The sequence below is a fragment of the Wyeomyia smithii genome, chromosome 3 (genome assembly GCF_029784165.1).
Source record: "Wyeomyia smithii strain HCP4-BCI-WySm-NY-G18 chromosome 3, ASM2978416v1, whole genome shotgun sequence".
NCBI classification, from domain to species: Eukaryota; Metazoa; Arthropoda; class Insecta; order Diptera; family Culicidae; genus Wyeomyia; species Wyeomyia smithii.
Window position 1 is genome coordinate 184,665,544 of NC_073696.1, and position 13,941 is coordinate 184,679,484.

Sequence of the window (13,941 nt, forward strand, 5' to 3'; positions counted from 1 at the left end):
GTTTTTTACTCTCCATTGCTAGCGTTTGGAATCTCTTTCGTAGCGTTGGATGTGCTAATAGTTTCAGCCTATTGTTAACGGTCGCAATGTAGTAAGACGGTTATCGAAGTCGAGAAATAAATATCGAATTATTCGAATGTGAGCACAAATAATCAGCTGTAATCCACTTTGCAGCTAGTACGCAGGTAATAAATAAACTATAATCAAAAAACCGAACCGATTAGCAGAAAAAAACACAGCTTAAAAACGAAAAAAACTAGATATCACGGAATCAAAACAATCGTACTTTAGCAGTGATGCCAAAAATGTGTGACTCAGTGTTGCGATCCTAACTGAAACTCACAGTCTCTCCCGAACCGGGATTCGAACAAACAACTGCTGGCTTGTTAGTCCAGTATCGTACCTCGAGATCAAACTTGAATCAAACCGCGGATGGCAAAAATTTCATAATTATTTTTAGTAATCTCTTTATCCTGATCCATGTGGCCGTACTAATATCGGTACCGTCGTAAGTCGCAGCTGAAAAAATTGACGTTTCGAACCGTCAGTCTATTGTTAGTTAAGCATGCTCAATAACCGTTACACCCTAACCTCCAAATGAGCGAACGATCTTTTTGGCTCCCAAACGTTTCACTCTATTTTCCTAGACAACCAGACGATTGATTTGTAGTACATATACCGAATAATTCCAATTCATTAATTTACGTTCCGAGTTTACTGCTTGTTGGGTGTGGAATTAATATGCTGGTCTTCACTTCGAATCGAAATTTTTTTTCGTACTAATCTACCATCGGTTATCGTGAATCTGGATCTGGCAAACGAATCCGTGACTTAATAAAACGACTATTCAGAAACATTCCAAACAACTAACATGTGGCGTTAGCACCTATTTTTACCGTACGGTTATCATATAAAGAGTGTGTCATATTGGCAGTTGTCGATGGACACAATATAAGTTTTATGACAATTGCCTAATTGATTTTCAGTCAAGATATACGAAACGTACCGGAAGTTATCAACAGTAAGCTTTAATGGAGTTGGGCAGTGATATATTTTCATTGATACAGGCATGCTTTCTTATGAGCTTGTATTCTCATGTTGGTAACAATTGAAGATGCAGATATATTAACTACTTTAAGTACTGCACTCAATTAATCATTCGCTGTATGCACTCCCAGATTTAGATATTCAGAACAAATCGTTAACAGATTTTAAACAGTATTACTTGTCACTTTACCTTAAGTCCTTCGTAGCATTTTTTAAAACAAAAATCTTTGCAATATAAAATTTTAAGATAAATTTCCTATTGTTTCATAAATTCAGTATAAAGTAACACTTCAAATATCCTAATCCATAAGTGCTGACTAGCAGAATTTTTTAAACTATATTCTCTCGGCGCGTCTCATCTTATTTTTTTTATTGCGACAACCACCGGTTAGTTTGTCTCCACCTAATTACACTTTCATATCACATTGTAAAATTTGCTAGTAAAGTATATAAATTCCAATGCAGACAAAAATTAGGCACAATTGAATTGTCGTCACCAATCTCCATTTTGTTGTGGTTACCAGCGACCCCAGTCCTGTTTGATCATGTCAGCTGCCTTTTCTGCGATCATGATCACTGGTGCGTTGGGATTTCCACTGATGATCGTAGGCATAATACTAGCGTCCACCACTCTCAAGCCGGACACTCCGTACACTCGCAATCGAGCATCGACCACCGCTCCGGGATCCCAGCTGGGTCCCATTTTTGCAGTTCCAGTGGGATGATAGATGGTGAAGGTGAACTGCTTGATACAACACGCCCAATACTCATCGGACATGAACGGCAGATGTCGACAGCCGGGTAACGGGATTTTGTGAGGTCGCGACCCAAAGCGCTGGAATGCTTGAGTGGCAGAGACGTTAATCGCTATCTTAATGCCCTCCACAAGAACCGCAACATCTTCCGGATGTGCGAAGTAGTTCGGTTCAATTGATGGTTGCACAAACGGATTTCGCGAATGAAGTCGCACAAAACCGGTACTCTTCGGTCGTAAAAGAAGGGGTAGAATTGTCCAGGTCTCAGCATTCTGGAGGGGTTTGTAAACCGTGTTGTAAAAACCGTCACGTAAGTTTAGAATTTTTCGGATGTACTGCCCTCCGTCTGAATTAACCGAGCTTGGTCCGAAGTGAAATTGGATATCCGGCCAGTTTCCGGAAGGATCCGCATATTTGGTGTTGACGAAAGCCAAGCCTTCTATTCCCGGGAATGTCATAGGTCCCCTTTCGTTGAAGAGATATTCAAATGCTACTGGTATTGTCGTGAAACGAGACGTTTTCACAGTCACTGGTTCGTCTATCACGAATGTTAAGCCTCCTAAGCCAACGTGATCTTGTAGGTTGTCTCCGACGGGAAGATCTGACAACACTGGAATGCCTAGGTCGGCAAGATGATCTGCCGGGCCCACACCACTCAACATCAGGATTTGCGGAGTGTTCAACGCTCCCGCTGATAGTATGATTTCTTTCTTGGCAAAGACCAGCTGCCTTTTGTTGTGTCGTGAAAATTCCACTCCATACGCTCTATTGTTCTTATCGAAGAGTATGCGCGTAACATGGGCATGCATGGCTACGTGCAAATTTTTTCTTAACCGCACCGGACGTATGAATGCTTTTGACGTACTACACCGGCTACCACGGCGCATTGTTGCTTGCAGCAGCATGAAACCAGTTTGTTCTGCCCCATTGATGTCTCTGTATTCGTATCCCATTTCTTGTCCAGCCTGAATGAACGCTATCGATAGAGGCGTTCTCCATGGTGCTTCCTGGACTGTTAGGTAACCTCCCACTCCATGATACGGCGATTGTGCCATGTAGGGATTTCTATTATCCTCCGATTTTATAAAGTACGGTAGAACATTTTCGTAACCCCAACCAATATTCCCCTGTTCCAACCAACTGTCGTAGTCCCTCCGGTTGCCTCGCACATATACCATCGCATTTAGCACACTTGAACCTCCCATAACTTTTCCTCTAGGCCAATTACACCGATCGCCTATCATCGCCTGACAATATCGACGGTCCCCTGGTGGCGTTGTTTGGTACTTCCAGTCGAATTCGGTCAACTGAAGATAGCCTGCTAGTGATGGAACATCTGTCACCTCCGTTTCATCACCTCCCGCCTCCAGCAGCAGAACAGACCAATCTGCCATTTCCGAAAGTCGTGAAGCCATAACTGCACCGGCCGAGCCAGCACCAATGACCACGAAGTCATAGTAGCGTCGTAACTGTAAAATATAGAAAAAAGATTAATACTGATTTGTTCTTTACTGAACAAACGATAAAACGTTACTGTTTCTTCGTCTATAGGTTTGGATTCCGGATCCACACTTTGGTATCTATAGTAATTGACTCCTACAGCTATAAGTGGTATGAGAGTGAGTAGTGCTATCGGGGTGTGCGTGATTCCTCCAGCTACTGCCGCTATGGAAGCGAGTCCAAGAGCCATTGCACAAGAGAACTAGTGTCGCAAGCCGGTCTTCCGATTAAGCTTCGTAACAGAATGTTTGTTTTTGGAAGGGAGTTTGTAAAAGCAACGAAAAAAATAATTGTTCATACGAAATTTAGTGTTACTATTCACAGTGTTCTAGGTAATAGATTCGGCGTATGTGTAGGGTATGCTAAGCCGCTGACTGCTATATCCACACATCAATATCTTGTTTGTTGTTTTCCGAGAGAATTTTTGGCGTGTAATTCCGTATACCGCCTGGTCTAACTTTCTGAAAAAGAAGCTTTGCGTTGCGATCCTCTTCCTCAATATCCAGATAGGATTTAATGTACAGGTGTTCGTTCAAATACTTCGTCTGGCGCTCAACGCTTTTGTAAGAGGATGCCGCCGACGCGGACGATGCCGAGGAAGTCGTGGAAGCAGTGGAAAGGGAACGGGACGGCGCAGCGGAAGACGTAGATCCCGTCGACGAAGCCAAGGATGTCGTGTGGCGGTGATGATGATGGTGGTGGTGGTGATGATGGTAGTCATGTGCGGAAGTACATCTGGAGGGCAGAGATTTCTCTTGGCCCATTTTTTTGAAACTCTGAAACGAAATGTTGGAAACAGCTTATTAGTGTTCGGTTCTTCACTTTGGCGAGAAAAAGTAAAACTTATTTGCACTGCCAAAAAAAAACAGATGAAGACGAAAAAGAAATGTTTAAAAGAGGGGATCACTATAATTATCAGTGTGAATTCAAACTGCATTTGCCACACATTATTCAACGGTATTTAAGTGATTGTCGTTGAATACAAAAGTGGCAGAAAGTTTCGAGTTTCTCAAAGCCAATTTTCTCACAATATAGTAATTGTAAATCGCGATCGACAAGAAATTGTTAAAAAAGTTTCTAATCAAAATATTGATTGCAATCAAACGAGCGGAAACAATTTTCTTCTAGAAAGCGCCATCTCTTGTTGAACAATTTGGCAATGTTTCACCTGTTCGAATCATGTGCATCGGATAATTTACGCAAAACGTTTCACGCGCAATCAATCATTTTCCTTTGAAAGTAAAAAATCGAGGCGGAATTAGATAATGGTGATTAGAAATCCGCTTCCCGATTGCGACTGTTACAACAATCGGATAAATGATTTTGCACGTAATCATTCATTTACGAAACGGTACTCTCAGTGGTTGTGGAGTCTTTCAATGATCGATGAAATTAATTGTTATGCGAAGCTTTGTCATCAATCTAATACAAGTTTACTTTGGTTAAAAATGTGATAAGGTTAGTTTTTTTCAATTTTGTTTAATTATATTTGTATTTCCTGGAAATTATACCAATTTAGTTTTTGTTGTTCGAAGGTATCGGCTTCTCGCACCACACAGAAAACTGTTTTTTTTTTAAACAAGAATTTCGAACATAATAGTAATACTTACATTAATATTATTGTAACAGTTTAAAGTTTATGTATAAAAAGTTGTGTTTCAAGAATCTTAGAGATGGCGGGAATCTGTTAACGCTTGAAAGTAACGTCTCCGAATGGGCTTGGTTTTCATCCTGTTCATAGAAGAGGAAACATAATTCGACCAAAACGTCGAACAAATGTTTTCACCAATTCATTGTAATCAATTACCGCCATACAAAAGTGATTGAAGCAACCATTAACACACTTTCGCAAAAGCAAAGGCTTCTTATTAGCTAGTGAAGCATTTCAAATGAACATCAAATTACCACTTCGCAGCTATTGTCAGGTGCTTCGATACCGATACAACGAAAAGTGTGTAAAAGAATTGCAAAAACATGGACCTGAATACAGGAATGACGATTTTATCTCATTTTGACTTAGTGAATTTATCGAATTTTCATCTTGCTATGACTTATAACGGAGTTTGAATTGCTCGAAAGTCTAACAGTGCTTAATTTTGTCAGCTATTCATAAATATTCAAACTCATTTGCCGCGGGTGATGCCGTATGGTATGATTGTACAGTTCAACTTTTACTCTTTTTCATTATTTGTTCAAGAAATAATATGCCGTATAATGATTGACAACGGATAAATTAAACTTCCATTTAAAACACAGCTTTAAAAAGTTTTTCTAATGGATAACGAGACATTGCAGTTTTAATTTCATTTTTCTTGTAATTAGTTTTTTTATTGTTGTTTTTGTTTATTCGTTGGTTTGGTTTTCTACTCATTTTTCAAAATATTGTTTTTTGGCACATCCCTTGCGAATGGTATGCTCAGGTTGACGATATTTCTCACGTTACTTAAAACAAATTTATTTCATGTATATTCATTTCCCTTAGCCCGCATTTGTACGTCTCTTAGTTTACGACGACAACCACGTAAATGTGCCAACATTTTAAACAATGTTATTTCTATGCTATTCAACTCTATGTATTCAACCCAGAATATTTCTTCCTCAATCAATTTTATCGATTATATTATATCAATTGACAAAAAATGTTAGAAACTTGACAGAACGTTCTGAAAATAAGTTTGTTTATTTTGCCAGGAATAGCTAAAACATTTTCTTAATCTTCAGCTAAAACATTTTCTTGCAACACGTGCAAAACGACCAAATGCCAAATGTGACCAAGATTTATTAATCGAATATTTCGATTCAAGCTCAGACACCTTCGTTTCAAAATGGGGCATTTTTTCAATAGAGGGGGATGTTTTGTGATGAAATAATTATTTACTAATATTTATTCAGTATTTATTGTGTGTTCTGCCACAAACGGTGACATATCAACACTTAGCTCAGACACATTTTTTTCAATTTTAAAATGGCGACTTCTGGTTTTGAAAAACAACCCAAAACGACCGATTACTACTCAGTATGGATATTTCCATAACCAGAATTATGCACAGAAGCAAACAATCGACACCAGACATTATTTTGAATTTAAAGATGGTGATTTCCGGTTACTGGAAAACAGCTAAAAACGACAGCTAAAAATACCACCCAAAATGGGTATTTCCAGAACCAGAATTAGATACAGAAGCAACGAATCGATCACAGACCTTATTTTAAATTCTTAGCTGGCGATCTGTCTAGAAATCAGCCCAAATTACCAAATACAATCCAATTTTGGTATTTCGGAACAAGAATGACGCCCAGAGACGAGAAATTGACTCCACATATCAGTGACCAAACATGTTGATTTCCGTAATCGAGATGATGCATAGCAGCCAAAAATCTACCCCAGACACCATTTCGAATTCTGAGATGGTGAATTCCGGTATTTGTCATAATTTGTCTTTTTTCTAGAAAGGTATAACAATCGCTGTGAAACTGGAGTTTCAAATCTGGTTGAATGTCATATACCAATCGAGGGTGTTTGTTTTTCTTTCAAGGTGGTGGAAATCCGCCAATCTGAGAAGACTACTCAGAGAGTGGGGTTGGGTTTGCTAGACCCGACCCACTAATACCCCCGTATGCAGCTCTGATAGTGTATGCTCCCTGGAACTACCGTGTTAGGTATTACTTCAAGGAACCGGCTTCTCTGCTTGATGCATCCTCTTTTCAGATGTGGATAACTACCAGAAGACGAGAAGTTAGCTTACTCCGACACTTCGATGGTCATCTGTCGATTGGTGCCTTGTAGTGCTTGGACTATCCGGGAAGAAAAAAAATGAACAACACGTGCTCTACAGATTCCTCCGCACTCGGGACACCACGGCTAGTCTGCATGGCCAAATCTATGCAGATACTGCCTGAAGCAACCATAGTCTGACAGGATCTGTGTAAGATGCAAATTGTCGTTCCCCTTGTCGCCTCTCGACCCATCCGGCGATACGAGCACCGTGCGATACGCCTGTAGGTGCTTTCCAATCTACCTTTGTTAGGGTGCCAGGCAAAATGGTCATCTCGAATTTAAAAAAAAAACCCCTATACAAAATGTTCACCTGCTCGAAAAAACACCCTTTGCAAAATTTCAGCTCAATCGGACTTAAAATGGGGTGGCGCAAAGCGATTGAAGTTTGGCTTTTTTGAAAACCGAAAATCACCCAAGGGGGGGGGTACGTGAAATTTCGGTTTTCGAATTTTTTTTTGATCCAAATGACTTAAAAACGCATGAAACGTCGAGAATTGGTGTCACCTGAAAAAAATTTTTTTACAAAAATTTACTCTCTGGGACTGGGACTCTGGGAGTCGTTTTTTCAATTGTGGAAGGCGGAGTTTAAAATGTTTAGAATTTATCTTTTGAAATTGATCACTAGTCTCTCGAAATAGCTTGTATAATGATATACACTATAACTAGCATCGAATACATTATGTTTCATTAGGGTGGTTCATTTATTCGGCGTAGGGTGGTTCATAATATTGTGAAAAATGAGTATTAAATAAAAAAAAGCACTTGGTTCGTTTGATTATTGTGACGTCTTCGACAAAGCTGTAGATAATAATTCGGTCTTACCAAAAAAATTACACTCAAAAAATTATTCGTTCAAAAGTTAGGTTTAAAATTAGTTTATTTGACACGACACGATACATTTTCTGTTATACTGAGCTAAGTACAATTCGTATTAATTCTACGTTAGCAGGGAAAAGAGGGAGGCCTTTTTTTTATTCTCGCGGCCGACTACGAGCTTGTGGGGATTTAAGGTGAGAGGAGGGGAGATACAATTCTTGCTTAAAACTAATTAAGATAAACGATCTATTTGTGTTTCGACTGGTGTTCTTTTTTGTTTTTTAAACATAGATTTAGACTCTTCGTGTTCGTGTCTCCAGCGTCGTATACGGGTATTCTGACAAATAGACAAAAGAATATTAAATTTTAATGTCAGTCTTTTTCAAATAACAGTACAGTTGTGTCATGTACTGAAGATCACCGCTTCCCAGAATGTCTCTAACGGGAACGTTCGGTTGTTTTCCTCGGGCCCGGAGGGAATCTATAAGCTCGGACCTAACATCACAGAATTCGGCACACGACCAAACAACATGCTCGATGTCATGGTAGCCATCGCCACAAACGCAGTGATTACTGTCTACAAGCCCTATACGAAAGAGATGCGTGTTTAACGTGTAGTGATTGGACATAAGTCTGGACATCACGCGAATGAAGTCCCGACCGACATCCAACCCCTTGAACCATGCTTTCGTCGATACCTTAGGAAAAATGGAATGTAGCCACCGTCCCAGTTCATCTGAGTTCCATGATGATTGCCAACTGTTGAGTGTTCTCTGACGCAAAATGCTATAAAATTCATCATAAGCAATTGGTCTTTCATAAATATCGCCATCAATAGCACCCACCTTAGCTAAAGAGTCAGCCTTTTCATTACCCGGAATCGAGCAATGAGAAGGGACCCACGCTAAGGTAACCCGGTAATTTTTATCTGTTAAAGCACTTAAAAACCGCCGTATTTTCCCCAGGAAATACGGGGTGTGCTTTACAGGCTTCGTCGATCGCAGAGCCTCAATGGCACTGAGACTATCTGTGAAGATGAAGTAGTGGTCTATGGGTAGGGTTTCGATGATTCCAAGAGAGTACTGAATAGCAAGTTCTGCGACGTACACGGAAGCAGGAGCATCGAGTTTGTAGGAGGCGTACAATTTTCGTGGAAAACACCGAAGCCAGTGGACTCATCTAGATTAGATCCGTCAGTGTAAAACCTTTTATCATAATTAACATGTTTAAACTTATTGGAAAAAATCTTAGGGATCTCTTGGGGTCGCAATTGATCCGGGATACCAGAAATGTCTTGTTTCATGGTGGTGTCGAAGAATATAGCATTATTAGAAGTATCTAAAAGTGCGACATTGGAGGAATCGTATGAAGAAGGATTAATATCTTGAGTCATATAGTCAAAATATAAAGTCATAAATCTGGATTGAGATTGAAGGTCGACCAACCTCTCGAAATTTTCAATTACTAATGGGTTCATAACTGTGCATCGAATTAGCAACCGGTAAGAGAGATTCCAAAAACGATGTTTCAACGGAAGAATACCCGCTAACCCTTCAAGAATCATCGTATGGGTCGACTGCATGCGACCCAAGGCAATACCCAAACATTCTCTCTAATTTTATAATGTGCGTGTTCGCGGCGGAGCGAAAGCAGAAACAGCCGTACTCAAGAACTGACAATATCGTTGTTTGGTATAACCTTAGAAGGTCTCCTGGGTGAGCACCCCACCAAGTTCCGGTAATCGTACGAAGAAAATTAATCCTCTGTTGGCATTTTTGTGTCAGATACCTAATATGACAAGCCCAGGTGCATTTAGAGTCGAACCAGACCCCGAGATATTTAGCGACTAAAACCTGAGAGATCGTTTTACCCGTTAGTAGGAGCTGTAGCTGAGCTGGGTTATGCTTCCTAGAAAAAACGACCAACTCAGTTTTCTCCGGAGAGAATCCGATACCCAGCTTAAGAGCCCATTCAGACAAATTGTCTAAGGTATATTGCAATGGTCCTTGCAGATCGCTAGCCTCGCTACCAGTAATGGTTACAACGCTATCGTCTGCAAGTTGCCTTAGCGTGCATGAATTTGCAAGACATTCATCGATGTCATTGACGTAAAAATTACATAAGAGAGGACTTAAACATGAGCCCTGGGGAAGGCCCATGTAACTAATTCGGGAAGTTGTCGAATCGCCATGTGAGAAATACATATGCTTTTCCGACAACAAATTGAGCAAAAAGTTTTTCAAATTTGGTGAAAGTCCCTGCGAATGAAGTTTCGCGCTTAGAACTTCTACAGAGACAGAGTCAAAAGCCCCCTTAATATCCAAGAACGCAGAAGCCATTTGCTCTTTTCGAGCAAATGCGAGTTGAATTTCAGTAGAAAGCAACGCTAGGCAATCGTTCGTCCCTTTGCCCCGGCGAAAGCCTAATTGAGTTTCTGAAAGTAAACCGTTTGTTTCGACCCATTTGTCTAACCGTAAGAGGATCATTTTCTCCATTAATTTCCGGAGGCAAGAGAGCATCGCAATCGGCCTATATGAATTGTGATCAGAGGCAGGTTTCCCGGGTTTCCGAATAGCAATGACTTTTACCTCCCTCCAGTCATGCGGAACAATATTTAGCTCAAGAAACTTGTTGAACAAATACAACAAGCGTCTTTTTGCAGAGTCGGGTAGATTCTTCAACAGGTTGAATTTTATTCTATCTAACCCTGGAGCCTTATTGTTGCACGACAGGAGAGCCATTGAAAATTCCAACATCGAAAATGGAGGCTCTTCCGTAGTTACTATAAACGCGTCGCGAAAGGTTTTCTGTTCCGGTACAGAGTCCGGACAGACCTTTTTGGCAAAATCGAGTATCCAGCGATCTGAATACTCCTCACTCTCATTCGAAACGTCACGGTTCCGCATGCGCCTGGCGGTATCCCAAAGAGTGCTCATCGCTGTTTCCCTCGACAACGCGTTTACGAACCGCCGCCAGTACCCGCGTTTTTTCGCCTTTACTAAGCTCTTCATCTGCCTGCCCAGTGCCTCGTACTTTCGAAGTAGGTTGACAGTGCCGTACTCCCGGTAGTCCTTATACGCCGCGGACCTTTGCGCCTACAGCTCAGAGCACTCTTTGTCCCACCATTTGTTGGGAGGGCGCTGTCTAATCGTTACCCCGGATATCGGTTTCGTCTGAGCTTGAGTCGCGGCGTCGATTATCAAGCCAGCTAAGAACGCGTATTCTTCCTCCGGAGGAAGTTCCTCGTGAGTCTTGATAGATTCCGCTATAATAGACTCATAACGCTTCCAATCAATATTACGTGTAAGGTCGTAGGAAATATTGATTGGGTTCGGGGGAGTTGAACCATTAGCAATCGATATAACGATTGGAAGATGATCACTACCGTGGGGATCGTTGTTTACTTTCCACTGGCAATCTAACGCTAGTGATGTCGAGCAGAAGGATAGGTCAAGCACGCTTTCACGTGCTGGAGGATTAGGTACACGTGTCGCTTCCCCAGTGTTCAAAAGTGTCATATTGAAGTCGTCGATCAAGTTACAAATTAAAGAAGATCGGTTGTCGTCGTACAGCGACCCCCATAGCGAACAGTGAGAGTTAAAATCTCCCAAAATCAAAAAAGGTGCGGGAAGCAATTCTGCTATATCATGGAGTTGCTTCTGTTCAATCCGCGCGGATGGGGGAATATATAACGAAACAAGGCAAAGGTCTTTTCCATTCATATTCGTTTGAATGGCAACAACTTCAATATTCGAGATCGAGGGGAGGTCGATTCTGAAAAAAGAATAGCACTTTTTGATCCCTAAAAGTACCCCTCCACCGTGTGAGTCTCGATCTCGACGAATGATGTTAAAATCGTGGAAATTAAGTTGGTCATTTGAATTGAGAAAAGTTTCACAGAGCGCGAACGCATCACAATTGTATGTGTTTATCAAATGTGAAAATAAATCAAATTTGGGGATGATACTTCTGCAGTTCCACTGTAACACAGTGATAAAATTCCTAACCTCTTTCGACGTATTAGTCATCGAAAGATACGATAGCTGAAATGAGGGGCCAATTTGCTGTGAGTTGCTTCAAAAAGGTTTTCACTGTAGGGAGAAGGGCAAAAAGAATGTTTTGAAGGGGATCTGGTATGTTGAATGTTTTAAATATCCAGTCCACAATATCAGAGAATTTTATGAACCCTGTTTCTTTTATGTCTTCTGATCGAGAAATGGGTGCCCGAGGGGTTTTTGGTGCCCCAGGAAGCGGTGGGTACTCCTGGTTTGATTTGAAATTAAAACCGGGGGGTACTTGCTTCGGTTTTTCTTCACCGCTTCCTTTTTGTGTTGTCTTATTGGTCATTCCGCTCGGGGTTATCTTACGACCTTTGCGAGAAAGATTAGGAGAGTTGAGCATTCTCCTCTTCCTAGATCCCTCTGGCAAGGCATAGGAACACCCTTCGACGGGATCGTCAGATGTACCCTCATCAATTGGCAAGAAGGAAAAGATGTTTCCTGTCGAGTGTGGCTCAGCCCTCTTAAGCATTTCTGCAAAAGAGCGCTTTGATCGTTCCTTAAGGGAACGCTTAATTTTTTCCTCGCGCTGTTTGTACGCGGGACATGCCGGAAGGTCATGCCGAGTTCCCTCGCAATAAAGACACTTTTCAGTATCCCCACTGCAAGCGTTCCCAGCATGATTGCCTCCGCACTTGCTACAGCGGCCTTGTTGCAGCAGTAGGTGGCTGTGTGACCTAACTGCTTACAGTTTTGGCAATGCATGACCCGCGGTACGAACAGGCGTACAGGTAGATGAACTCTGTCCAAGCGGACGTAGTTCGGCAGCGCGGATCCGGCGAATGCTACTCGGAAGGAATCCGAAGGGAGGAATTTCTTCTTCCCTTCTTCGATGGATACTGAATGCAATTGCTTGCAATCCAGTATCTTTATCGCACCACGAGGAAATAATGTTCAACTGTTAATGACCACAATAGAGGAGATATCACTCCTCCTTACGGACATCAAAATAGGAGACGGAGCAATAAAAGCTTTTACACTTATGTACGAGCTTCCAAGGTTTGCTGATATTTCTCTTTTTGATAACATCTCGGTGATCCAATGAATAATGCAATTGTCGAAACCACGTTTCTTCATTGCAGCCGTCATTGAGTCATGGGATGAATTATCAAATGCTCCTTCTATATCAAACAACGCCGAAAGTGAAATTTCTTTCGCTGCAAAAGATTTCTCTAGTTTTGTAACAATAGTATGAAGTGCTGTTACAGACGATTTACCCTCCTGATATGCAAATTGATATTTGCTGAGAGGAAATTTAGAAAAATATGATGACTTGATGTGTTCACCGATTATTTTTCCATTGTTTTGAGAAGGACTGACGACAAGCTTATAGGCCTAAAGTATTTTGGTGATGTTTTGTTCCTTTTATTGACCTTGGGGATGAAAATAACCCGTACTTGTCGCCACGCTTTCGGAATATAACCTAGAATTAGGCTTGACTGAAAGAGTTGTGTTAGAATAGATATTAAAACAGCTTTACCCCTCTGTAGTAGTACTGGATAAATCCCATCCCTACCAGGTGACTTGAAGGGCTCAAAGGAGTCTATTGCCCATTCAACTCTACTTTCAGTAAAAAATAAGCCAACGTAATTGTATCATCCCTGGTTCTGTCCAGCCCAGCCGTCATATTCACTATTTCGTGAATTTCCGTCTTAGTTTCAGGAATTCCAGTTCTCGATGCAGATGTAATTTGGTCTACACGTGAGTCAATAATGGACCCGGGAGAGTGTTTCGTTAGTAGAACTAGTATAAGAACCATCTTCTCTCTTTAAAGTACCTAGTTCATTTTTATGATTTTTTGCAAGGACTCTTTGCAGCCTGGCGGCTGCTGGAGTATTTTCGATGTTTTCACATGTATGCCTCCCATGTGTCCTCTTTGATTTTCGAATTTCCTTGTTATAGGCGGTGAGGGATTGTTTATATTCATCCCACTGTTGAGTTTGTTTAGCCCGGTTGAACAATTTCCGGCTTTTTTTACGAAGTTTCC

The 13,941-nt window shown here is 41.1% G+C and overlaps 2 protein-coding genes across 8 annotated transcripts in view; one reads left to right on the forward strand and one right to left on the reverse strand.

The window, feature by feature from the left end:
* LOC129727325 (flotillin-2) overlaps positions 1-13,941 on the forward strand; it is a 380,442-nt gene that overhangs the window by 193,130 nt on the left and 173,371 nt on the right. The gene's annotated exons all lie outside the window — the stretch shown is intronic.
* The window catches only part of LOC129727319 (glucose dehydrogenase [FAD, quinone]), a 36,640-nt gene continuing 23,772 nt past the window's right edge, over positions 1,074-13,941 (reverse strand). For all 3 annotated transcript variants that reach the window (XM_055685043.1, XM_055685044.1, XM_055685042.1), the window contains 2 exons: positions 3,337-4,078; positions 1,074-3,271 (listed from right to left, as the gene is read on the reverse strand). In XM_055685043.1, coding sequence (XP_055541018.1) covers positions 1,565-3,271; positions 3,337-3,492 — 1,863 coding nt within the window. In that variant the 5' untranslated portion in view covers positions 3,493-4,078 and the 3' untranslated portion in view covers positions 1,074-1,564. The remainder of the gene's footprint in view (positions 3,272-3,336; positions 4,079-13,941) is intronic.